Source organism: Salvelinus namaycush, chromosome 13 (assembly GCF_016432855.1).
Source record: "Salvelinus namaycush isolate Seneca chromosome 13, SaNama_1.0, whole genome shotgun sequence".
NCBI classification, from domain to species: domain Eukaryota; kingdom Metazoa; phylum Chordata; class Actinopteri; order Salmoniformes; family Salmonidae; genus Salvelinus; species Salvelinus namaycush.
This window is the reverse complement of record NC_052319.1, coordinates 25,568,172-25,595,880: the sequence shown is the minus strand read 5'-3', so window position 1 is coordinate 25,595,880 and position 27,709 is coordinate 25,568,172. Positions and strand designations below refer to the sequence as shown.

At 41.4% G+C, this 27,709-nt stretch overlaps 1 protein-coding gene across 2 annotated transcripts in view; it reads left to right on the top strand.

Annotated features, from left to right (window-relative positions):
* Positions 1 to 21,853, top strand: part of LOC120058363 (pre-mRNA-splicing factor CWC22 homolog) — a 51,019-nt gene extending 29,166 nt beyond the window's left edge. For both annotated transcript variants that reach the window (XM_039006975.1, XM_039006974.1), the window contains exons 14-20: positions 2,940 to 3,000; positions 14,217 to 14,294; positions 14,804 to 14,956; positions 17,843 to 17,970; positions 18,160 to 18,261; positions 18,822 to 18,997; positions 20,621 to 21,853. In XM_039006975.1, coding sequence (XP_038862903.1) covers positions 2,940 to 3,000; positions 14,217 to 14,294; positions 14,804 to 14,956; positions 17,843 to 17,970; positions 18,160 to 18,261; positions 18,822 to 18,997; positions 20,621 to 21,363 — 1,441 coding nt within the window. In that variant the 3' untranslated portion in view covers positions 21,364 to 21,853. The remainder of the gene's footprint in view (positions 1 to 2,939; positions 3,001 to 14,216; positions 14,295 to 14,803; positions 14,957 to 17,842; positions 17,971 to 18,159; positions 18,262 to 18,821; positions 18,998 to 20,620) is intronic.
* The last annotated feature ends 5,856 nt before the right edge of the window (positions 21,854 to 27,709 follow it).

Here is a 27,709-nt window from a genome sequence, read left to right as displayed (position 1 = left end):
ACTGGATAGAGACGACAAACATATTGCGATTTGCATATTGCACATGTCAACGTCGCAGTTTCTATTAAAATTAAATGAATTGTGCAGCCCACTTACTGCAGCCCATCCTCTGTTTCTTATCAAGTATCAGGATCTGGTTAGCATGGTGTGTGTTTCCAATAACCTCAGTCTCGTGTGTGTGTGTGTGTGTTAAAAAGATTAGACGTGCTGTAATGTTTCCCAGCTGTCACTGAGCCCTCCCAAGCCAGGTGAAGTGGTGAAATGATCACATTTTGAAATTCAAATGAACCCTCAATGTGCCTCTCTCGCTCCAAGTTTCAGCATCATTGTGCTAGCTTGGCTGACTTGCCGTTTTTACACTACTTACATTGCATACCCCATACAAATTATTCTGCACATAACTTACTGCCTACTTTGGCCAGAAACCCCTTTTTGATGCATTTTAATTTTGGTTTTATAGGGTGAATGCAGAGTGCATCCGCAAGTTAGCTATAATTTTTGCAATGATTCACTGATATGACTCAATAACTCTTATTGAAATCCATCTTATTTTTTGTGTGTGTCCGTGTGTGGTTTGTGTGTGTTTTTTTCTGTTAAGAAAAGTAAACTAGATCTGCCAAACCCAACAGAATGGGAAAGGGTCCAGATCCAGGGATGTTTTTAGCAGAAATGGGGCAGTAGACTTTTCTTCTGTGCCAAACCTAGATGGCTGAAAATCACTGCATGTCCACGGCAGATAGACAAGTCTCGAAGAATGCAGTTTATTTAAAGCTGTATTTGCGGAATGTTGTTTTTCTCTTAATTGAATGAACATTTTTGTTTTGCACGCATTCATAATTAATTGGCATAAAAACGTTTTATAGGTCTAAGTTCTTAGTGGCACAGACTTCTGCAGAGCAGAATTTAATAGCATTGTGTTAAGGGATGTTGGGGTAAATTTGAAGAAGAACAGACTTGTCTATGTCCAGAGAGACGGTGTTTTAAACCATGTTTTAGTGACTAGCTAAAACATTGCTGTTAGGGAGACTGCCGCAGCAAGTGATGAAGTAGGCTATTCATTCATACGCAGCAGCCCTGCTGAAGTCTAAGATCAGAATGCACCATGCTCTAGTTTTATATTTTTGGGAAGTTTTCTCTCTCTTTGTGCTGGGTCTTTTTCATTAAAGCACACCATAACAATACATTTGTCCAGGTAATCCAATCAGTTTCTTCCATTTTCTGCCTAATGAGTAAAACCTGGCCATAGAGGTCAAAGAGAATGGCAACCATTGTTTGCTATTTTTCTTAGATTTTGCTTCTCTAAATCTGAGCTGGTCTTTTTCCAGCTGATATAGGGTGTAGGAAGGAGAGAACAGAGCAGACTTACTCTCAAGATGATGTAGGTGGAAGGATGACACTGCAGAGCAATCCACTTACTATCAGACACACCGCATTGTTTGGAAGAGCAGAGTGCATAGCCATCAACTGTCTCAGACATACTACCGCAGGGCCAGTCAGTGACCAGTCATATGTTGATGATGCTGAAAGCTCCTCTCCTCTTAAGCACTTTCAGATAAGAGGTTATACGTGTGTGCAGTCTATTTTAACCTGGTTTCTGAATGAACGTCTTCAGGCCACTAATAGACAGGCTGAGTATTTGTATGTGCGGTGTAGGCCTCCCACATTTTTGTATTACATGTGTTTGCATACTGCAATGCACGTTTTTATAGCATGGGGACATAGACATTTGGCATATTTGTGGCCTTCCAGTAAAGGTAAGTAGTTTGTCATAGCCTAGTTTGTCACATTTTCAATCATTCTTCCATAATTTCTGTGATATAATCAAATCAGTTTCCGTTGACCGGCCTGCTTGTCTGTCTCAGTGTGATAAATAGCCACACTGTACTCAATCTGAAAGAGGTAGTTCTGTGGTCCTTGTTCTCTCTTAGCCTTTTCACATTGTGCCGACCTGAATCGAACCTGGCTGGCTTGGCTATTTTTGGCTCACATTGGCCCAGTTCAACTCCACTTGGCCTATCTGGGTTTGGCTCTGTAGTGTGAGAAGGTTATCTGTTCCAGCTGGTAGAAAGGCAGTAGCATCAACGTGGAGAGAGGACTGAACTTTAGGAACCCTGATAAGTGATTACATAGGAAATTAGATGAGTCCTTGCTCTCTACCGTTTTACCTCTACGGATGCATGAATATAGCCGGTTTGATGTATAACCTGCGGAGTTCCACGCAGATCAGTGTCTCTTTCAAAAGGAGCTTATACAAATTGTCCTTTATGAATGTGATTTAATAACATGTATGGCATGTCACATGTATTGAAGAAGGCTATATAACCGTCACTGGGATTATCCACCCTCTGTGTTTTAACAGCGTCCCATCAGAATTCCCCTGTCTAGTCATGGTAAATGAAATGGTCAGGACAGTTTTCTAGAGTGTTGTGTGGTTTTGGAACGCGTGGATCGACACGTTGGCTCAGCAGTGTGTCTGTCTGGGTTTGTCAGCGGTTAGAGAAGAGATGCAGAATGATGGTGGAAATGTATGAATGAAATGAGAGGTCCATGGTGTTTACCACAGTTTTACACCATGTCTGCAGAATGCAGTCTTGCCTGCTTGCTAAATGCAGTTGGGTTGGATGGAATTTTCCAAAGTGATCAAACAACAAAATAAGACATTATCTTCCCCATGTTTGTTAATGGATATATAAAGTCTAAATGCGTACTGAATGTACTTCTAAAATAAACATGAGGGCAGAAAGTTTATTTTTTCTGTGTGATATGATTTTAAAATTCCATCCAAGCAAAGACATGACCTGGACACTCTGTCCTAGTCTATATGGCATGATAAAGCTGTTTGGAATATGATAATGCAAACTTATGCACTTATTGGCTAATTATTATTGTCTTATTAAGTCATGATGAATAGGAAATTCAAGTTTCTCTTCTTTCAACAGTTTGGACTTTGAGGAGTGTGCCCACAAATTGATCAAGATGGACTTTCCTGACAGCCAAACGGTAGGTTACAGTACTTCTCCTCCCAGTACCCTTCCACCAGTATACTTTTCCCCTAGCTGCCAGACTGCCATATCAAGGCCATCTAATCTAAAGAGCTTCCAGAGCTGTTTATCCAAACTTTTAGCTTCATCTAAATAGTTTCTGGTCTGCTGGGTTGTTGGATTCTTCAGTCACTCGGGAAGCATTTGTCATCTTAATTTCCTTGTTTTGTGTCTTCGCCAGGCCAAAGAAAGCCCTCATTTAGGAACTGGGTGTTCCCCACTATGATTTAGCCGATCAAGTAGTTTGTTTCCCCGAAGTGTCCCATTTTTAACTGTCATAGTTGTGGACATTGTAATAACAAGCTTCAATATCTTGTAGTCTTTACAGTAGAACCCCAGTAGAGAGGAGAGGTTTAGAGACATCCTACACACCGTTAATGCACCTACACGTTTTATGTAATGCAACTCAGTGATTTACTGCCTGTGATTTATGTTACCTTAAAATAGCTGTGCGATAGGTCATGTTTTCTCGTGGCCAGCCTACAGTACACATGTTTGTGGGTGGAAATAATATTATGTGATCACTCTCATGTACCTGTACTATATTTGGTATTTTATGCAATTGTAAGTTGGCTACTTCCATAAGAAATAAGTGTTGAAAATAAAGCTGTGATGTGTAAGAAAATAGTGAAAGAAAATATACCCAGGTGTCTTTGATACATCTGTCTTTCCCCTGCTTTATAAAGGAATCACTGAGGTGTATATCAAGTGTACACTGTGCTATATAGCCACAGGGCTAGCAGTTGTATAACATATCAAATGGCTGCTTTTGTGAGCTTACTGCTAGGTCACTTTTAACATCCATATAATTAATCAGTTTGTGCCCATCTAGTTATTTTGTGTAGGAATAGAGTTGTGCATGACCAAGTTTACAGCTGTATTCATATAGTACTATAGCTATACTGTTTTTCTTAAGCTTGTATTTTTCTTTTTTTGCTCATGAATAAATGAAATACTAGACTACTTGGTTCATGTTTTTGTAACGTGGTATTTTAATGAGCATGTTCTCTGAACCGATGACTGTGTTTTGATCAACGCTTCTACATCAACATGATCTTTTATAATAGAGTCTAGAACATATGCTGCTGTGTTCCAAAACATCATTGTGAGATGAAGACAATCAGGATTCTGCCACAGTTCTATTTTCTCATGGCTGTCATCCAGACCTTGATTGTAATTGTTTACTGGTCACTTGGTCCAGCTCAGACTGTTGAGCATCAATCATCACCTGGGTAATAGAGATTTAGGCTTGACTACAATAACTTTTGGAAGTAGGGCCTAGTTTACTCTGCCACTTCCTGCCCCACTCCTCCTCCTTATAATCTCAGGAAAAAAAATATACGTCCTCTCGCTGTCAACTGCGTTTATTTTCAGCAAACTTAACGTGTAAATATTTGTGTGAACATAACAAGATTCAACAACAGACATAAACTGAACAAGTTCCACAGACATGTGACTAACAGAAATGGAATAATGTGTCACTGAACAAAGGGGGGGGGGGGGGTCAAAATCAAAAGTAACAGTCAGTATCTGGTGTGGCCAGCAGCTGCATTAAGTACTGCAGTGCATCACTTCCTCATGGACTGCACCAGATTGGCCAGTTCTTGCTGTGAGATGTTACCCCACTCTTCCACCAAGTCACCTGCAAGTTCCCGGACATTTCTGGATGGAATGGTCCTAGCCCTCACCCTCCGATCCAACAGGTCCCAGACGTGCTCAATGGGATTTAGATCCGGGCTCTTTGCTGGCCATGGCAGAACACTGACATTCCTGTCTCGCAGGAAATCACGCACAGAACGAGCAGTATGGCTGGTGGCATTGTCATGTCAGGATTAGCCTGCAGGAAGGGTACCACATGAGGGAGGAGGATGTCTTCCCTGTAACGCACAGCATTGAGATTGCCTGCAATGACAACAAGCTCAGTCCGATGATGCTGTGACACACCGCTCCAGACCATGACGGACCCTCCAACTCCAAATCTTTTGGATGATTTTGTTATCATGAGTAGGCTTTGTATAGTATCTTTGTATAACCACCACCTAGCTGTAGGCCTGTTTAGTCTAAATACTGTAACTTACTTAGGCCTTTATTTCAATATATAAGCTACTGAATCGATCATTAATTTGTTCATGCCATCACAGCATACGAGACATTCATGCTTTGAAATGCAATCAAGCATTTTAGTTTAAAAATTAAATAACAATGGGAGCTTTGAATAATTAGCCTAAACAATAAATAAACCGCAATTCACGAATGCGTGCAACTGTTTTTTGTCAGCTGTAATGAAGGCTTTATATATATTTTCCGTCAGAACAGACTCTGGTACACTTATTTATTTATGATATTGTAATCGAAGAGCAACTGTTTGGCACACAATACCCACGCAACGCTTTCTCCTATACCCTCCTTTATCTTGATCTCTAGTAGTTTCCACAAATAAGTGACTTCCCCTTTCCCTCCTGAAAAACCAGTAAACATTCGCCAGTTTCATGTTTCTTTTTCACGTCCTCCGCATCCATTTTGCTGTTCTGAATTTATGACCAATTTATTTGTGATTTATGATAGGCTATAGGTCAGGCCCTATTGGTCACATGCATGAGATGCGTACATGTTTCACATAAAGAGAGCAAGGGTTGAGGGAAGGTTTTCCCAAACAAATTGAGGATTTCAGTGACAGAACTTGTCAGTCAGAAACAAGTAAGAAACTAAATCGCTGAAATGTTGCAGCTTCAGCACGGACAGCGCAATAAACACTTGCTGTTGTGCCTTTTTGCTGCAGTAGGGAGGAGAGCGAGACAACGTGCGCCAGTCACACATTCACTCGTAATTTTTTAAGTCTGACCATCGGGGCTGTTTTTTGAGTCATTTGTTTCTTAATTATTTAATTAAACAGTGTGCTTAAAAGCATCAGACAAGCTCAGTGCATATGTCGTTGAAGTTATTCAAACACATAGGGTGTGTGTCCAATATATGGAAAAATAAGGTTAAACATTTCGAATTGATTGGTCGAAAAAACAGGATGACTCTCGGTCGACCAAGATTATTATTTATTTGAGTTGGACAGCCCTACATTTTATCCAGAGCGACTTGCAGGACCAAGGGCACATTAGCAGATCTTTTTTTGTTACCTAGTCTGCTCGGGGATTCTAACCAGCGACTTTTTGGTTACTGGCCACACCCTCTTAACCGCTAGTCTACCTGCCACCCACGTTGAAGGCCAATTTCTAGGATTCCGATTAAGCCTACTCCAGGGCTCCTAAGAAATAACTTTAAATGGTGATTTTCCACTGACCATGCTGTTTAGTCCAGGGCTAGGTTTAGGCTAATCTGGATCAGATAAACTGACCCTCAATGACTTTCAGTCCTCTGTGTCAATGTATAGTACAATGTCATAACTGGGATGAGCCTTTAAGCATCGTACCATCACCAGACCTATATTGCTAGATAGGCCTATATGACAGTCGCACAGCTTATTAGTCATTCATTTCTATGAGGTGTGAACTGTGAAGCAAACTTAATAAAGGAGATGAGCTGTGTGTGGATGACTATCAGTTCTATCACCTCTTTCTGTCTACTAGTCTGGCACCATGTAGCTGACTTCACGGCAGGCCTAATTATTGCCCTTATTATTATCAGCAGTGAGAGAGCGAACACGTAATTTTAAGGGGAGTGAATGAAGAATGAATGAATTAATCTGTGTCAGTCAGTCGTTTCTACAGCTAGGTCTCTCGTTGTTCACAGCACCCCTGCCTGCCTCTCGATGCTTCACCATGAAGGTTTAGTCTGCTAGAAAAACTAAGATTGATAAAGCGGGACCGACAATCTCAATCAGAATCTGTGCTCTTAAATATTTTAAATGTTTATATGGAGATTTACACGTTTTGCATGCATTTTACTTGCTCATACCAGAATGACATGCTTCCATAAAAGTACGCTTGCTGTGAAATATATTGCAAAAATGTAAATTTCAGTTAGGATTTTTTTCGCCTTGTGGAACACACAAAAAAAGCACACCAATGTTGTCAGTTTAGTCTTTCAGCTGATCTGTCTCCGATTGTCTAGGGTTGGTATAGAAATTATATGCTGTTGTATTTAAGAGTTTGTAGGATTTGTTTCATCTTCATCCTCCTAAGATGCTGCAGCATGGAGTGAGACCCTTTTGGCCTTTATCAACAGTGCCTTCGGAAACCCTTGACCTTTCCCACATTTTTAGGTCACCGCCTTATTCTAAAATATATTAAATTGTATTTTTTCCCTCATCAATCTACACACAATACCTCATAATGACAAAGGAAAAAAAGTTTTTATTTTTATTTGGCTAATTTATTACAATAAAAACACGGAAATATGACATTTTACATAAGTATTCAGACCCTTTACTCAGTACTTTGTTGAAGCTCCTTTGGCAGCGACTACAGGCTCTTAGGTATGACGCTACAAGCTTGGCACACCTGTATTTGGGGAGTTTCTCCCATTCTTCTCTGCAGATCCTCTCAAGCTCTGTCAGGTTGGATGGGGAGCGTCGCTGCACAGCTATTTTATGGTCTCTCCAGAGATGTTTGATCGGGTTCAAGTCTGGGCTCTGGCCACTCGAGGACATTGAGACTTGTCCCAAAGCCACTCCTGCATTGTCTTGGCTGTGTGCTTAGGGTCAATGACATGTTGGAAGGTGAACCTTCACCCCAGTCTGATATCTTGAGCACTCTGGAGCAGGTTTTCATCAAGGATCTCTGTACTTCGCTCCATTCATCTTTCCCTCGTTACTGACTAGTCTCCCAGTGCCTGCCGCTGAAAAACATCCCCAACGTGTGATGCTATCACCACCATGCTTCACCGTAGGGATGGTGCCAGGTTTCTTCCAGACGTGACGCTTGGCATTCAGGCCAAAGAGTTCAATCTTGGTTTCATCAGACCAGAGAATCTTGTTTCTCATGGTCTGAGAGTCTTTAGGTGCCATTTGGCAAACTCCAAGCCAACTGTCATGTGCATTTCACTGAGGAGTGGCTTCCGTCTGTCCACTGTACCGTAAAGGCTTGATTGGTGGAGTGCTGTAGAGATGGTTGTTTTTCTGGAAGGTTCTCCAATCTCCACAGAGGAGCTTATTCAGAGTGACCATCGGGTTCTTGGTCACCTCCCTGACCAAGGCCCTTCTCTCCCGATTGTTCAGTTTGGCAGGGCAGCCAGCTCTAGGAAGAGTTTTGGTGGTTCTAACTTCCTCCATTTTAGAATAATGGAGGCTGCTGTGTTCTTGGGGACCTTGAATGCTGCAGAAATTTGTTGGTACCCTTACCCAGATCTGTGCCTCGACACAACCCTGTCTCTGAGCTCTACGGACAATTCATTCGACCTCATGGCTTGTTTTTTTCTCTGACATGCACTATCAACTGTGGGACCTTATATAGACAGGTGTGTGCCTTTCCAAATCATGTCCAACCAGTTGAATTTACCACAGGTGGACTCCAATCAAATTGTAGAAACATCTCAAGGATGATCAATGGACACAGGATGCACCTGAGTTCAATTTCGTCTCTCATAGCAAAGAGGCTGAATACTTTCTTTGCAGCCCAGAGAAATACCATAGTAAGCTGCAGGGATGATCAGAGCTGCATTGGTTTTTGGTAAGAAATTGCTCAGTAAATGAACCCAAAGCATGACTGCTGTCTTTCCATGTCCACAAACTGCTTTCATGGTAATGAACCAAATATGTTATTTAAAGTGAACTATCTCTTTAATGCTGCTGGGAAGCATGTGCACATAGAACCATATAGAAATAGTTCTCTATGTCTCTGCATATATAATCCTCACACTTCCTATCTTCCTATCTACCTTAGCGAGTAATACCCACCCAGCTGCAAGGACTCAGGGAGTGTCAGTGATGGGGGTTTCTGCCCTCACAGGTGGACAAGGACACACACACATTCTATAATTCACATATTCTAGGCTATGGGTACACATGCATTTAGAGAATTCCTTGGACCGACAGCCAAGTGGATAGGATAAGAACAGAGACCTTGAGCTTATGGACTGCTCAATATCTTAGCTGTGATTGTATAGACACATTAGAAAAGCTAATGACTGAAGCAGTGATTGTCAACCAATTCACAAGCACAGCAGAGTATAGCCTGTTTCTCTTCTCACGGCTCACTGGACACACACAGAAACGTCTGCCTCTGTTTTTAAAGGAGAACAGATACGGTTGAAGTTTACACACTTAGGTTGGAGTCATTAAAACATTTTTCAACCACTCCACACATTTCTTGTTAACAACATTTTTGGCAAGTTGGTTAGGACATCTACTTTGTGCATGACACAAGTAATTTTCCCAAGAATTGTTCACAGACAGATTATTTAACTTATAATTCACTATCACAATTCCAGTGGGTCAGAAGTTTACATACGCTAAGTTGACTGTGCCTTTAAACAGCTTGGGAAATTCCAGAAAATGATGTCATGGCTTTAGTAGCTTCTGATAGGCTAATTGACATCATTTGAGTCAATTGGAGGTGTACTTGTGGATGTATTTCAAGGCCTACCTTCAAACTCAGTGCCTCTTTGCTTGACATCAAGGGGAAATCAAAAGAAATCAGGCAAGACCCCAGAATAAAAATTGTAGTCCTCCACAATTCTAGTTCATCCTGGGAGCAATTTCCAAACGTCTGAAGGTACCACGTTCATCTGTACAAGCAATAGTACTTAAGTATAAACAGCATGGGACCACGCAGCCGTAATACCGCTCAGGAAGGAGATGCATTCTGTCTCCTAGAGATTAACGTACTTTGGTGCAAAAAGTGCAAATCAATCCCAGAACAACAGCAAAGGACCTTGTGAAGATGCTGGAGGAAACGGTTACAAAAGTATCTATATCCACAGTTGGAGTCCTATATTTACATAATGTGAAAGGCCGTTCAACAAGCAAGAAGCCACTGCTCCAAAACCGCCATAAAAAAGCCAGACTACGGGTTGCAACTGCACATTGGGACAAAGATTGTACTTTTTGGGGAAATGTCCTCTGGTCTGATGAAACAAAAATAGAACTGTTTGGCCATAATGACCATCATTGTGTTTGGAGGAAAAGGGGGGAGGCTTGCAAGCCGAAGAACACCATCCCAACTGTGAAGCACGGGGGTGGCAGCATCATGGTGTGGGGGTGCTTTGCTGCAGGAGGGACTGGTGTACTTCACAAAATAGATGGCATCATGAGGAGGAATATTATGGAGATATATTGAACAGCAACATCTCAAGACATAAGTCAGGAAGTTAAAGCTTGGTTGCAAATGGGTCTTCCAAATGGACAATGAACCCAAGCATACTTCCAAAGTTGTAGCAAAATGGCTTAAGGACAACAAAGTCAAGGTATTGGAGTGGCCATCACAAAGCCCTGACCTCAATCCCATAGACAATTTGTGGTCAGAACTGAAAAGGCGTGTCTAAGCAAGGAGGCTTTCAAACCTGTCTCCGTTACACCAGCTCTGTCAGGAGGAATGGGCCAAAATTCACCCAACTTATTGTAGGAAGCTTGTGGAAGGCTACCCAAAATGTTTGATGGCAATGCTACCAAATACTAATTGAGTGTATGTAAACTTCTGACCCACTGGGAATGTGATGAAATAAATCAAAGCTGAAATGAATGATTTTCTCTCCTATTATTCTGACATTTCACATTCTTAAAATAGAATGGTGATCCGAACTGGCCTAAAACAGAATTTTTACTAGGGTTAAATGTCAGGAATTGTGAAAATATTAGTTTAAATTTATTTGGCTAAGGTGTATGTAAACTTCTGTCTTCAACTGTAGATTAGAAAGGGTTATTGGGTTAAAAACATGAAGGGAAATCCTTATTTTCAGTCAGCTGCCTGTCTCTGTCTCAAATCTATCCTCTTGGACTTAACCTGAACTGGAATTTACCTCTACCACTAGTTTTAAAAGTGCTGGTAGAGTTGTATTGCTGCGGTGTTCAATGATGTCTAGCAGATGACTTTCCACGAGCATAACTTATTTAATCTAGACTAATAAACTGCATGTTTTCCCGAGTCATACTGGGAGTACCATACAATATCAATGTGTGACTCAAGTTTTCCACTGCCATTTCTCTCGCATTAATTTTACAGACACAAAACGATCCCACCTTGTCTAGCGTATTCTGTTTTGTTGACATTTGGAAAGTTTACCATCAAATTAGCTGTTTCCATCAGGCTTGTTGACATGTACACTGCATGGCCAAAGGTATGTGGACCCCTGCTCGTTGAACATCTCATTCCAAAATCATGGGCATTAATATGGATTTGGTTCCCCCCTTTTGCTGCTATAACAGCCTCCACTCTTCTGGGATGTTGGAACATTGCTGCGGGGACATCAAATCAAACTTTATTTGTCACATGCGCTGAATACAAGTGTAGCCCTTACTGTGAAATACTTACTTACAAGCCCTTTACCAACAGTGCAGTTGAAGAAGAGTTTTAAGCAAATATTTACCAAATGAACTAAAGCAAAAAGTAACACAATAACGCTGAGCTGCATTTTACAGCTGAGCTGTATAGTCCAATTCAGCCATGAGCATTAGTGAGGTCGGGCACTGATGTTAGGCCTGTCTCGCAGTCGGCGTTCCAATTCATCCCAAAAGTATGCGATGGGGTTGAGGTCAGGGCTCTGTAGGTCAATCAAGTTCTTCCACACCAATCTCTACAAACCATTTCTTTATGGACCTTGCTTTGTCAGGAATGTGAACTAGTCACCTTTTGGTGAAATCGCCATTTTGAATCCAAAATAGGTGACCTACGTGATTCGTGTATATCCGATTAGAAAAGTGGTGGGCATTGGATCACTACTGGCTGTAAGCGAACAAGTGATTTGCGTTTCGAGCAACACTGTATCCAACGCTCAGACAATCGTTCACATAACAGAATGCAGCGCAGCACACGACTGAAGAAATAGACAACCAACTTACTAGTTACAGCATCAGTAGCATTGTGCACTTGATCGATGTCTGCCATACTAGCCACTATAATAGAGAGAAAATAGAATGCCTGTTTGTTTCATTATATTTCTACTTTAAGAAGTTTTTTTTCCTAAGTGCAATATTTAGATGTGTGTGTGTGGTCACAAGCATTCTATTATATAGGCTGTCAAGGCTAACTGCACTAATAGTTTATATTGTTTTTTCTCAAGACTTGAGTGTCACTTTCAGTAAAGTCTAGGCAACAAATAACATTGGATTGCTTTCTTAATTTTTTTTAGGTGTGAGTTAGGTTCACATTAACCACTTGATCATGTAGATCATATTCTTTGTTGTTTAATTAGTTAACCTGCATTTCCCCCTAGCAGGGAAAGTGTCACCTTTTTGGGCCCTCAGCAGTTTGCAACCCTGTTTGTGTATTGTAATGCTGAAACAGGCATGGGCCTTACACAAATTTGTTTCCACAAAGTTGGAAGCACAGAATTATCTAGAATGTCATTCGGGCAGGTAACGTTCTCCTGGCGTCCGCCAAACCCAGATTAGTCCGTCGGACTGCCAGATGGTAAAGCGGGATTTATCACTCCATAGAACGCGTTTCCACTGGCTGTGAGCTTTACACCACTCCAGCCGACATTTGGGTTTGTGCGTGGTGATTTTAGGCTTGTGTACAGCTGCTAAGCCATGGAAACACATTCCGTGAAGCCCCCCGACTAACAGTTATTGTGCTGACATTGCTTCAAGAGGCAGTTTGGAACTCTGTAGTGAGTGTTCCAACCGAGGACAGACCATTTTTGCATGCTACGCATTTCAGCACTCGGCGGTCCCGTTATGTGTGCTTGTGTGGCCTACCACTTCGCACCACGTTGCTCCTTCCACTTCACAGTAATAGCGCTTACAGTTGACCAGGGCAGCTCTAGCAGGAGAGCAATCTCTAGCATCCCCTCTCTGTGTCCATGTGCCTGAGATTAAAGCCATTTTTTTTATTCAACGTGATTCTGGACTGCTGTGCCCAAAAGAGGACCTATGAGAAGTAACAGCAAAGGGGGGACAAACTACATTTAAATGCCCCTGATTTTGGAATTAAATGTTCGATGAGCAGGTGTCCACATACTTTTCATCATGTAGTGTATCATATTAAAACTGCAAACATTTCTCTCCACGCTATGGCAAAATGTGTAGAATTGCAGGAAATTAACTAATGTCAAAAGTTTGCTTAGGGACCCCAAAAGGTTAGGACCTGGGTATAGATGTGGGTATGCAGACCCACAAACCACTGCATCCCCTCATGATGTATTACGATTTCATGTGGCCCCCACCCCATCAAAGTTGCCCATCCCTTAACAAGGGAATAGGGTGCCATTTGGGAGGTACCCTCAATGTCCTCCGGGTGGGAAGCAGCTGAGATGAGATGAGGGACAGACAACAGTCTCATTGCATTCCCATCGTGTTGCCAGACATGGACAGCGTGTGAATCAGGCCCGCTGTGTGAACATCACACTTTCAATCTCAGTATCACACAACAACATAAGTCTCCTGATGCTGCTGCAAGGGCTTCCTCTGTGGCAGAGAGAGACAGTCGCCAGACAGAATGGCTTCTCAGTAACAAACTATACATACAGCGCCTAGCCTCATACCCATCATTATTATAATAACTGTGCTGAGAGAGACATTGAAGGAGGTGTTGTGTTATCTGAATGTGTTCATATTTTAGTCAAGCAAATACATTTTCCCATCTCCATATCGGAGTTCTATTATTAGCCCAAGATATTTACCTTCTCCTATCTCTCCTCACTACCAGTGTAATTTTGTCATGGCCTGTCCAGGACGTTAGTGTGAAGATTGATCATACCGCAGCCCATGGTCGCCCAAGGCTGGCTTCCTCATCGAAAATATAATGTTATGAAATCAATAACCTGCTTGGCTGGGATAATTGTTGGAGAATGAGAGAGGAAAGACAATGGCGCTGTCCAAAATGGCACCCTATTCCTACAGCGCACTACATTTGACCAAGCCCAAATGGCATTATGTAGAGAATAGGGTCCTATTTCAGAAGCAGCCTCTGGCTGGCTGCAGGAGGATGTAACAGATGGGTCTCCACTCCAGGCCAGTACAAGGTATTTTCTATCCCCCATAGGTGCAGCCCTGCCTGGCTCGGCCAGCATCCCCTCTCTATGTCCATGTGCCAGAGATTAAAGCTATTTTTGTGTGTCTTCTCTCAACAGAAAGAGCTGTGCAACATGATTCTGGACTGCTGTGCCCAACAGAGGACCTACGAGAAGTTCTTTGGTCTGCTAGCAGGGGTAAGTAGACCAAATAATATATTTTTACATGTATTATTATATGTAATATATTTTTACATGTTTTATTATATGAAATATAACAAAATATAACCACAATATATATTTAATAGTAGCGGTAGGTAGCCTAGCGGTTAAGAGCGTTGGGCCAGTAACCGAAAGGTCGCTGGTTCGAATCCCCGAGCCGACTAGGTGAAATTAAACATCTGTCAAGGCATTTAACCCTAATTGCTCGTGTAAGTCACTCTGAATTAGAGCATCTGCTAAATTACTAAAATGTAATACTTTTTTATGCCTGAGACATTCTTTTATTTAGTTGAAGTCTGTTTAAGTTGCATGGGGAAAATAGGAATTTCATCACCCTTGAAATTACATTTGTTGGTAAGCTTTATGGTACAATAGTACAGTTCACTAATGTGGCCTTTAACATTCTCCTTCAAGAGCACTAAGTTTAAAAACAACTTTATTCTATGATCAACAAACATTTTTAACCGTGACTGTTATTTTCTCAGAGGTTTTGTCTGCTGAAGAAGGATTACATGGAGAGTTTTGAGGCCATCTTCATGGAACAGTATGAAACCATCCATCGCCTAGAGACCAATAAACTGAGGAACGTTGCTAGAATGTTCGCCCATCTCTTGTACACAGACTCAGTCCCGTGGAGTGTACGTATTGTAGCTCTCTACGGCGCCCTATTCCCTATATGGTGCACTTATGTACCAGTCAAAAGTTTGGACACACCAACTCATTCCAGGGTTTTTCTTTATTTTGACTATTTTCTACATTGTAGAATCATACTGACGACGTCAAGACTATGAAATGACACATATGGAATCATGTAGTAACCAAAAAAGTGTTAAACAAATCCAAATATATTTTAGATTCTTCAAAGTAGCCACCCTTTGCCTTGATGACAGCTTTGCACACTCTTGGCATTTTCTCAACCAGCTTCATGAGAATGCATGGAATGCATTTCAATTATCAGATGTGATTGTTGAGAGTTAATGTGTAATTTATGTGCTTCTTAATGTATTTGAGCCAATCAGTTGTGTTGTAACACGGTATGGGTGTTGTACAGAAGATATCCCTATTTGGTAAAAGACCAAGTCCATATTATAGCAAGAACAGCTCAAATAAGCAAAGAGAAACGACAGTCCATTAAGACATGAAGGTCTGTCGCATCAACCATCTAGTGCTATGATGAAACTGGCTCTCATGAGGACCACCACTGGAAAGGAAGACCCAGAGTTAACTCTGCTGCAGAGGATGAGTTTCCAGCCTCAGAAATTGCAGCCCAAATAAATGCTTCAGAGTTCAAGTAACAGACACATCTCAACATCTACTGTTCAGAGGAGACTACGTTAATCAGTCCTTCATGGTCGAATTGCTGCAAAGAAAATATTACTAAAGGACACCAATGAGAATAGGAGACAAATTTGAGATTTTTGGTTCCAACCGCTGTGTCTTTGTGAGACGCAGAGTAAGTGAACAGATGATCTCCGCATGTGTGGTTCCCACTGTGAAGCGTAGAGGAGGTGTGATGGTGTGGGGGTACTTTGCTGGTGACACTGTCAGTGATTTATTTAGAGTTCAAGGCACACTGAACCAGCATGGCTACCACAGCATTCTGCAGCGATACGCCATCCCATCTGGTTTGCGCTTAGTGGGACTATCAATTGTTTTTCAACAGGACAATGACCCAAAGCACACCTCCAGGCTGTGTAAGGGCTATTTGACCAAGAAGGAGAGTGCTGGAGTGCTGCATCAGATGACCTGGCCTCCACAATCACCCGACCTCAACCCAATTGAGATGGTTTGGGATGAGTTGGACTGCAGGGAAAGCAGCATATGTGGCAAGTCCTTCAAGACTGTTAGAAAAGCATTCCTCATGAAGCTGGTTGAGAGAATGCCAAGAGTGCAAAGCTGTCAAGGCAAAGGGTGGCTACTTTTAATATTTTTAAATATATTTGGATTTGTTTAACACTTTTTTGGGTTACTACATGATTCCGTATGTTTTATTTCCTCATTTTGATGTCTTCACTATTATTCTACATAGTAGAAAATAGTCAACATAAATAAGAACCCTTGAATGGGTAGGTTTCCAAACTTTTGACTGGTACTGTATATTTATTTTATGGCACACGAGACACCGCACAATGCAAGTCTCTATCCAATGCGCTCTCCTGCCAATTTGTGCACATTCATTGTTTCATAACTTAATTGTGTGAATTGTTTTCCTTGATTTAGTGTCTATTCCACTATATATATCACCACTAGTAGCCTACATTTACCATTAATTCCTGTAATTTCTAATCTACAATGTTTGTTTGGTTATGGTAATTTCTGTTAATGCATTCAGTATATTATTCTAGTCTTTTACCGTTCTCATGGTCAGAGTAGACATGTTGTTTGCAGAGCGCACAACCTATGCTACACTTGTGAGAAAGCGTTACTGTCGATGTTGAGTAAGGACGGGCACCTGATTACGCATAGAAGTAGGCTACCTGGCCTGCATGCAAATGTAGGCATATAAATGTGCTCATTTGGGGATCTGATAGTATTTCTGATTGTCTTAATGCACTACCACTAATGAGCTGTGGAGTCTGTTTTTTAAACATCCATTGAGAATGACAATAGTTACTCAATGTATTTTGAAGGTCTTTCCAGCTCTCTGCCTTTCGATAATCACTCAGCGTGAAAGGGGAAAATGTCATGCTCTGATCCAGTGGAAACTTTTTTTTTTTGTAAATAGGTCTACCTGATGACCTCTTATCCCTTATGGAAAATAGCCTATAGCTGTGTCTGTCCCGAGCTCACTGGCACGGCTGGACCCAAGTTGATAGTTGATACAATGTTTCAAGTTCGTTGCAGACAGGCCATGTGTAGCCAGTGGGATTTATAGGATGTTTTTATCAGAATATTTTTGTTCTACCTGCAGGCTGCAATATTTATATTTGTTAGCTTTATGTAGGATATTTTTTACATAGTTGGCAATAGATGCAACTTTTTAGGTTTATCATTTTCATTTAGATTTGGATACATTTTAATTAACCACATGACAATGATTTTGAGATACGAAGACGTTATTATAAATGTAATTGTTAGATGAAAATGTGCATATGAAAACCATAACTGGCACGTTGATTGGTAGAAATGTTCAGATAAATTGTTATGCCACATGAGAAAGGTGGCCGACTCCTCGTGTAGCCTGTTTACCGGCACCTTCAGGAGAGTAGTGGAAGGATCTGTGAAAGCCAGCAGGAGCGGGGGGAGGATGGTCGGGTTAAGGGTTTTCTCTTCTGGTTATCTTGATCTCTGACTCTTGAGTCATTTCTGTCTTATTTCATCAAACCGAATCAGACAAGCATATAGTTGAATTTATTAAAATACAAAGGGTGTGTCTATATGGAATAATACATGTTTAAACATTTCAACCAATCGATAGGTCGAAAGAACAGACGACTTTCGGTCAGCCAAGATTTTTTGGGGTTGGTGATTTGATTTTAAACAGCTACTAATCTAGTTACACCGTCTGGGTTTTTCTCTCTCAGGTGCTGGAATGTATTAAAGTCAGTGAGGACACCACCACCTCATCCAGTCGTATCTTCGTCAAGATCTTGTTTCAGGAGCTCTGTGCCTATATGGGACTTCCCAGGCTCAATGAACGACTCAAGGATATGTAAGTCAATCTAGTCTTTTCCTCTTCCACTGTCAACTAATATATCACCTGAGGATGTTTATATTTGTAGACTGGCTCTGTTTTTCTTTATTGCCCCTGAAAGGAAAAATAAAGTTGAATTAATTTAACTGAATGGCAAATTCGTGATTTTTTTCCCCCCCTGCATCTGGTCTTTTCTGTATCTTCCAGGACGCTGCAGCCCTTCTTTGAGGGTCTTTTTCCTCGTGACAACCCCAGGAACACCAGATTCGCCATTAATTTCTTCACCTCCATCGGCCTGGGTGGACTTACGTAAGTGCCTCCATCCTAATAATATGATAGTACGTGCCACCTAGCAGATGCTTTCACCCAAAGCGACAGCTCAATGTGTGCATAGATTTGATGCATGTTTGTGATCTACAGGAGGATGCTGAGGGGAGGAAGGCTCATAATAATGGCCGGAACGGAGTGAATAGAATTGCATCAAACTAATGGAAACCATGTGTTAGATGTATTTGATACCGTTCGACTCATTCCGCTCCGGCCATTACTAGGGCACTATAAAATCTGATACGGAGAACGCAGACTGGATCACTTAATCCAGACAATAAAAACGGAATTCAACAATATCCCAAAATGTATTGAACTTATTAGTAGGGCATCAAATAAACGTATTTAAAAAATAAACTGATTTTTATAGGGCAGTCCTCCCCAATTAAGGTGCCACCAACCTCCTGTGGCATCTATAACAAGGCTGGTGTATTGCGTCACCAGCCTCCTGTGATCTCTTGCCAGTGTCATAATTTCCACTCGCTCCTTCTCTCTTTCATTCGCTCTCTCTCCTGCTCTATCTCTCCTCTTCATTACCACAGGGATGAGCTCCGTGAGCATCTAAAGAACGCCCCCAAGATTATCATGACCCAGAACCAGGAAGTGGAGTCGTCTGACACCGACTCGTCCTCTGACTCGTCGTCCTCAGACAGTGACAGCAGCGACAGTGACAGCTCTGACTCCTCCAGTGACTCCTCCTCCTCCAGCAGCAGCTCAGGTACAGTAATTTTACCAGCCTTACAGTAGCCTGGTCCCAGAGCTGTTTCTTATACTGTATCGACTTTGGTCATTGTCAGCACAAACAGCAGTTTAAACAGATCTGGGACCAGGCTACCCTAACTAGGCTTTTTATTGAAACACTTAGGTAGTTGCAATCAATTTACAACCCAGCCCTCTTCTAACAGCAATATCTGAATTATTTCTGAGGAATTCAAAGTGCTTGTCCTTTAATTCGTCCTTTGATAGTTTAGTATTTATTAACTGTCTGCCCTCCACATTCACCTCTACCTAATTATAATGCCTGTGTTGTGTCGGGGAGGTCCTGGTCCCTGATGTGAGGGTGGCACAGCCTGTTGCCCGTGTGTGTGTGTGTGCGCGCCTGGGTCATGGGTCATCGCTTGCCTCACCTTGAAGAATGTTACTGTGTTGTACTCAGCCCCTCTCACTCGGCATGCTAATTTAATTAGCTAATTTAACTATTTTAATTGACCAGCTCTATTGAAATGAAACTTGGATGTTTGAAGGACTTCACTGTTTCCCTGGAAAATGCTTCATTTCACATAATATAAAAATTCCATTTAGCAAAGGTTTTTATCCAAAGACTTGTTTAGGCAACCTCTTGTTTGATTGTGGGACATTAAGATGGCTTTTCGTGTCAGTCCCTTGCTGATGACATGCAACCACAGCCAACCAAGGACCAGTCTGTATTCACTTATTCAATTAAAGAAAAATGTCTGTCAGAGCAGAACTTGAAATGTCCTATTTGAGAAGAGAGCAGCAATTGTCCTGGAGAAAGATGTTCTCTACACAATCCCTGCTTTCACATCAAATCAATAGTTCTGAAATGACCTCCTTGCACTAAAATGTCCAATAGCACTGAAATGTCTGTCCAACAGCACAAAACATTTCCTTGATAGCTTCTGTTGGTTCTCAATTGTCCTGAACATGATATCAAGCCTGTTTGCGATACTGGAGGTGTTTCCTGCTGTGATGTTGATGTGGCTATTTACCATTCATCCTGTGTTTGTATGCAAATATCTATGAAAACCATGCACGCAAAGACAGTCAGTCAGTCCCTGCAGTGGCCACACACACTCACACAAATACACCCTCCCTGCAGTCAGTGCTCTGGCAGTCTGGTGACTGTTTGACTGGTGTGGTGTTGGGTGTCCCTGGCCGGCTCTCTGTAGGGTAGAGTGACATGTTAACATGGCAGAGTAGGGCACTCCAGGCACCTGCTAAAAGCACAGTCTGTCATCGCCACACATTATCTGCACACACAGGTTGTGTCTGAAATGGCACCCTATTTCCTATTTAGTGCACTGTTTTTTAACGGGGCCTACAGGGCCTAGAAGTGCACTATATATGGAATATGGTGCCATTTGGGGGACACCCTGTGTGTGCAGATGTTGGGCGATGACGGACTGTCATTGGGGGATTTTTCTTGTCTTTCGATATTTATTTTTTACAGCATATATAATGTCTCGCTCTATGGGATTGCAATGTGGTGTGCTGTTTGCATGCTTCTGGATTTATTTAGGTTCTTTGCTTATGTTTAACATATTTCGGTTCAAAGTCTGGAATTATCTCGTGTTTCTAAGACGTACTTACTGTTTTACAGATTCTGATTCAAGGCGTAAGAAGAGCAAGGGCCAGAGCAAAAATAAGAAGAGTGACAAAGACAAGAAGAAAGACAAGATGACCAAGTCCAAGGCTTCTTCCAAAAATACCTCCTCAAATCAGAAGTCACCTCTGGAGGAACGGCCCAATAAGAGTCTGAGAAACGACAACCGTCGCCGTGATGACAGCAGTAGCGATGAGGAGGCGGCGAAGCGCGGTGGGAGGAGACCAGAGCCAGAGGACCACCACAAATCCTCTCGCCACCGGGGTCGAGAAGAAGACGCGCCGCAACCCTCGTACGAGAGACCCCACCGCGACCGTGGGGGGCACCAAGATGAGGAGCAGCCTCGTGGCAGGCCTGACAGAGGCAGAGACTACGAGGACAGCGACAGACAGCCAGAGTCCCGCAGGCACAACCGGGACGATGGGGGGAAATATGATGGGAAACGCCAAGCCCCCCAGGTTGACCAGACTGACCATGACAGAGTCAGACACCGCAGCCCTGAGAAAGAGAAGGAACCAGCCAGGTACAGAAACAGAGAGAGGTCAAAGTCACGAGAGAAGAGCAGCCACAAGGAGAAAGACATGGATTCTTCCAGGAACTCGTACAGGAACGGGGTGGAGCAGCAAGCAGAGCGGGCGGACAAGGAGAACAGGGAGAACCGCCATCACTCTGACAGATACAGAGAACCCAAGAGAAACGAGGAACGGAGCAGGGATAGCTCCCCACGTAGACGGAGATAGCCGGACGGACGTTACTCAAAAAGGAAATGTAGTAGTCTTACATTCCAATGTCCATGCTAGCATACTACTTCAAGTACATGTCCAGTACTTCATTCTAAGTAGTGTGCTAGTGTGAACGTTGAAACAGAGCCTACGTTGTAGTCATGCTGTTCATAAGCCAGTTGTAAATTGGACTCATCCATCTCATCCTCTGCCATAGTCTGTACCTCTCAATGTATACATTTTATGCATAGCCTTTAAAATGTATGTTTTATATCGCGCAATGAAATGTCTTTCTTAGAAATGGTTCAGCGGTTGTATTGGAACAATAACAGTACAGAGCTCTGCTTGCAGAAGTAGTGTATATATGAAGGTTTCTTTCTGTGTGTTCTATCAATGTAAGACTGGTAATGTCAAGAAAATGTGTGAAGTTTGTATTTAGTGCAACCTATTTTTGGGGTGCGGTTTAAAAAGAATGAGACAACATATTAAAAACCTTGCAACTGTTCAATTCTACTTGATTTATTACTAAATATTATACAGTATACTGAACATGTTTGCACTATATTGACACAGGTTAGAGGGGAAATACACCAGAGCAATGCAGTGTCCTTATAATTTAGCATATGCTTTTATCCAAAGCAACTTAGTCATGCGTGCATACATTTTACATATGGCTGGCCCCAGCTGGGATCCAATCCATGACCCTTGGAGTTTCAAGCTCCATGCTCTACCGACTGAGCCACACATTGTCCACTTAAAAGCATCGGGTGCCGTCTAACCTGAACACCTGTGATTAAAGAACATCAGCCAGTTCATAAAATGTTTGAATCGCTGCCATTTTTTGACACCCAGCAGGTGATTGTTAACACACAGATCAATCCAAGGATCTGTTCTTGTCAAATCTGACATTCATGTTGAACATACTTGCAAGAATGAATTCAAGACCCTGTCATTATCACCCACAGTATACAATATGCATGAATACATGCCTCTTACACAATTGACATACGTCTTCACGCTGATCTCCAGATAGAGCCTACCTTATTTGACCTTCAGCATTCTCCCTAAGGGTGTACTGTATGTATCAAAACACCACAGGGTTCCACGAGAACTGGGTCATCTTTTATTTGTGTTTTGGCCAGTAGAATGGAAGATTGCTTCCGTTGGGATGGAATACGGAACTCTGTGAAATCACTAGAATGAACTGATGTCTGTCAGTAGAATCCTGCCTAGTGGAGAAGGGGATAGGGGGCAGATTCAAGCTTTGCTTTAAGATGTAACTGAAAAGTAGAAGCACAATAGAAAGGATAAAATCAGCATAGACTACATATTCTGTTAAATAGGACTAGCACTGTTAATATTTTGACTCATTTGGTTGGATCTGTGCTAGGAAGGAAGACCATGATGCCAGTGTTTTGGTTTTGTTATGCTGTTACATTCTTTAACTACCAGTGTCCCTCAATTTAGTTTTTCCTGCGCTATGTATTCCTTTTCAAATATTGGATTCCAAGAGAAGAATAGGGTTCATTTCAACTGTCTTATGATTAATACAAACGGTTAAGAATTCATGGGGAACAATAGACACGTTTCCCATACTGCAGATTATAGTGCCTGGTAGAGTCTCAGTGGGTTGTCTTGTAGGAATATGTGACTCAGTTAATCTTTCCTTGAATCCTTGCATGATCATCCTCAGAATGCATTGCATAAGAAGGTCTGATAGGAGGGACCTTAGAACTCCAATAAGGTTGAAAAAGAAGCAAGGAGATAGGATGCGAGGAATGATAGAAAACTAATTGAGATAGAACCATGCTTTTCCGTTATCAGTTACACTGGGTTAAGACTGCTCAACTCCCGAGACACAGAACAGTCTCTTTGGGGGGAATTCCGACCGGAGTTAAACGCCGGTAAATGGAACGTAACGTAATTCCCGTTTGGGATGGTGTGTCTACAGATACACTGTATTCTGGTTTTGACTTAATTTCTTCATAATTCCACCACCTTTACGCTTGATGAAACGAATAAGGTCGAGCAACATCGGTTCCAAGTGGAACAACATTTACTTTATTTTTTTTAATAGTAATCTGGTTGGAACCGAAATTATTTTCCAATAATTTTGTTCTGAACTGAACCATTATTTTTGTTCCGTTCCATTGTTCTGACCAGCAAAATAATCATTCTGAACCGGTTCAAACACCCAACAAGTATTGGTTAATATCGTTTTTTTCTGCTCCTTTTTAAACCTCTGAAATCGAAATTGTTTTTACATTTAGCTCGACATTAAATTACTTCACCAATCAGTGCGGCTAGATCAGCGTGCTATGGAGAGGGTAAACTATTTAATCTGTATAGGAAAGTCTTAGCATTAACAGCATGGTTTAATCATAATGAAAGACAATCACACGCACTGTGCTGCCAGTAGAGGTACATGGGTAAAATCACTGGGGAAGCCAATCACGCTTGTAACGTAGGCTATGGTAACCTATGCTTTCAGAGGGTAGGGGCAGATAAGCCTACACACTATGGTGTAATATTTTCCTGGTATTTTACAAATGTTCCATCCCAAGAAAAAAATGCTTTTTAGCTATTTCCCGCCAAAACCAGAAGTGTAATTCAAAAGCATATTAAGCATATAAATAGGCCTATGTCTAAATTTGATTGGAAATTTGATCAAAAATCAAGCCTGATGCTAACGGAGCCTGATGAGATATACATGAAATACATTTTATAAGCCCTCCATTAAATACATTTTATGAACACAAGCCCAAAAAAGCCTAAATGAGTGTGCTGTTATCCAATACATTTGTGCATTTGGTAAGTATTCAGACCCCTTGATTCTTTCCAGAACTTCGTTACGTTACAGCCTTATTCTAAAAATGATTTTTTAAATTTAAATCCCTCGTCAAATTACACACAATACCCCATAATAACAAAGCAAAAAAAGGTTTTAAGAAATTTTTGGCAAGTCGGTTAGGACATCTACTTTGTGCATGACACAAGTAATTTTTCCAACAATTGTTTACAGACAGATTATTTCACTTATAATTCACTGTATCACAATTCCAGTGGGTCAGAAGTTTACATACACTAATTTGACTGTGCCTTTAAACAGCTTGGAAAATTCCAGAAAATGATGTCATGGCTTTAGAAGCTTCTGATAGGCTAATTGACATCATTTGAGTCAATTGGAGGTGTACCTGTGGATGTATTTCAAGGCCTACCTTCAAACTCAATGCCTCTTTGCTTGACATCATGGGAAAATCAAAAGAAATCAGCGAAGACCTCAGGAAAAAAATTGTAGACCTCCACAATTCTAGTTCATCCTTGGGAGCAATTTCCAAACGCCTGTGCATCTGTACAAACAATAGTACGCATGTATAAACAGCATGGGACCACGCAGCCGTCATACCGCTCAGGAAGGAGACGCGTTCTGTCTCCTAGAGAGGAACGTACTTTGGTGTGAAAAGTGCAAATCAATCCCAGAACAACAGCAAAGGACCTTGTGAAGATGCTGGAGGAAACAAGTACAAAAGTATCTATATCCACAGTAAAACAAGTCCTATATCGACATAACCTGAAAGGCCGCTCAGCAAGGAAGAAGCCACTGCTATTAAACCGCCATAAAAAGCCAGACAACGGTTTGCAACTGCACATGGGGACAAAGATCGTACTTTTTGGAAAAATGTCCTCTGGTCTAATGAAACAAAAATAGAACTGTTTGGCCATAATGACCATCGTTATGTTTGGAGGAAATAGGGGGAGGCTTGCTAGCCCGAAGAACACCATCCCAACCGTTAAGCACGGGGGTGGCAGCATCATGTTGTGGGGGTGCTTTGTTGCAGTAGCGACTGGTGCACGTCACAAAATAGATGGGATCGTGAGGCAGGAAAATGATGTGCATAAGACTGCTGAACAACTAATCAAATGGCCACCCAGACTATTTACACTGCTGCTGCTCGCTGTTTATTATCTATGCATAGTCACTTTACAAATGACCTCTACTAACCTGTACCCCCACACATTGACTCGGTACCGGTACCCCCTGTATATAGTTATTGTTATGTAAATGTATTGTGTTACTTTTTGATTGATTTGATCTTTTTACTTTAGTTTAACTTTTCTTAACTCTATTTCTTGAACTGCATTGTTGGTTAAGGGCTTGTAAGTAAGCATTTCACGGTAAGATCTACACCTGTTGTATTCGGCGGATGTGACAAATAAAATTTGATTTGATATAAATAATTTGTTATAATTTACCAGTTTCTCACAGTTGTTTATCCTGGGAAAAGGGAGTGGTTTTGGTCGGTAAATCTCTGTAAATCTCGGTAACCGGGTTCCTGCCATTCAACCCTACTACACACACCCACACCCACTGGAAAAGATTTCCAGCTGGCAGGCAGACTCTGCAATAAGTTTCTGAGTGACAGAGTGAGGGCTTTGCATAGGCAATTTTTGTGGGAGTGGAAATAAAATGCTTGGAATGTTCCAGAACAGTATAGATCACTTTCATTTCTGGTTCGGATTCTTTTCCTCAAATAATTTAGTTGTTTTCTGGTTTTCTGTTCTGTTCCCTGAAACGGTTCCATCCCTTGATAGAAATATCACTATTCTCCATGCACTCTCATTTACTAGTTGATAAGAGGCTGAACTATTAATAAGGGATTGTAAATATAAATTACAATTGTTTAAGATCTATTTTACGTTATGATCGCTAGTGACAAATGTGAAACCAGTAATATGGCAGCAGAGTTACCTCTGCTGCAGAGGTAACTCTGGGACTTCCTTTCCTGTGGCGGTCCTCATGAGAGCCAGTTAATCATATCACTTGACGGTTTTTGTGACTGCACTTGAAGAAACTTTCAAAGTTCTTGAAATTTTCCCCATTAACTGACCTTCATGTCTTAAAGTAATGATGGACTGTCGTTTCTCTTTGCTTATTTGAGCTGTTTTTGCCATAATATGGACTTGGAAAGAAATTCCAAAAATAAACTTTTAACAAGGCACATCTGTTAATTGAAATGCATTCCAGGTGACTTCCTCATTAAGCTGGTTGAGAGAATGCCAAGAGTGTGTAGAGCTTTCATCAAGGCAAAGGGTGGCTACCTTGAAGAATCTCAAATGTAGAATATATTTAGATTTGTTTAACACTTTCTTGGTTACTATATGATTCCATTATGTGTTATTTCATAGTTTTGATGTCTTAACTATTATTCTACTATGTAGAAAATTGTAAAAATAGAGACAAATCCTGGAATGAGTAGGTGTGTCCAAACTTTTGACTGGTACTGTATGTATTCTAACTATTTTACTAGAACTGTTACTAAGTGTGTGCATTTTCAAGTGGCTTTACTCATGAATACATTTTAATCCAGAGAAGGAGAGGGTGTCGAACCACCTAACTAACTCGACCACAGGAAGTTTATGAGAGGAGAGGTTGTGTACTGAACCCTGCATTTAACTTCTAAAGTAGTAGGTTTACATGATGACCAACACTATAGCATACAATTAAGTCTCATCTCCCAATAGATTGTTAATGTTGATTTTATTATTTTGAATACTTAAATATAGTTTACAACTGTGCGCATTTACGCATGTTTATTATAGTAATGTCAAACTATTTTTATTTTTGAAATAAAGCTGAGACAAATAAAACACTTTTTTTCAGAGCAGGAAGACTCAAGGAAGAGAGTACTGGTAGCCTAATGTAGGCCATAGTCTACTGCGCGGGCTCAGGTAGTTCTGCTACTGCTGCCTCGGCCCCGGGATGAGCATGCGTGAAGGTTTTTTGGTCAAAGCAGAGCAAGCGCGTGCAGCTCATCGCAGTCAAACATTCTGAGCTCGAGTCAGTGGAGAAGGCGTTTGGAACTACCCGCAAGAACAAAACGGAGACGGTTTTACTTTCCTGACATCCAAGGGTGTCTACAGGTAATGCAATACACTGCAAGACGTGAGTTATTATCAAATGGATTTGAGCGGATTTCCTCATCATTTCACACCGAACCATTTGCAAGGTAAATAGATGGAGTCAACTGGACGTTCCCACTTTAACGAACTCCTTACATTTTTTCACTGAAATATTATTCATGTGGCATTATTCTTTCATTTTACGCGAAGTTTAGTCTGTTTTTGGAAGCAATTTTATTAGTTGAAAGTTATTTGAAAGTTGAATTGCAATAAAAGTGTTATTCTGTGTCTTCAGAATTTGAAAGCGAGCTTGACTGCGCTGTGATGCGAGAATGTTATGTCAATTGAGCATCGTCGTGCGTAGTTTGTTCTCCTATTTTGCGGACCAGTAATGCACGTGTTATTAATTTGTCTTGGCTCTTGCACACATGCCACCTGTTAGGAAATAAATCCATAGCTTCGT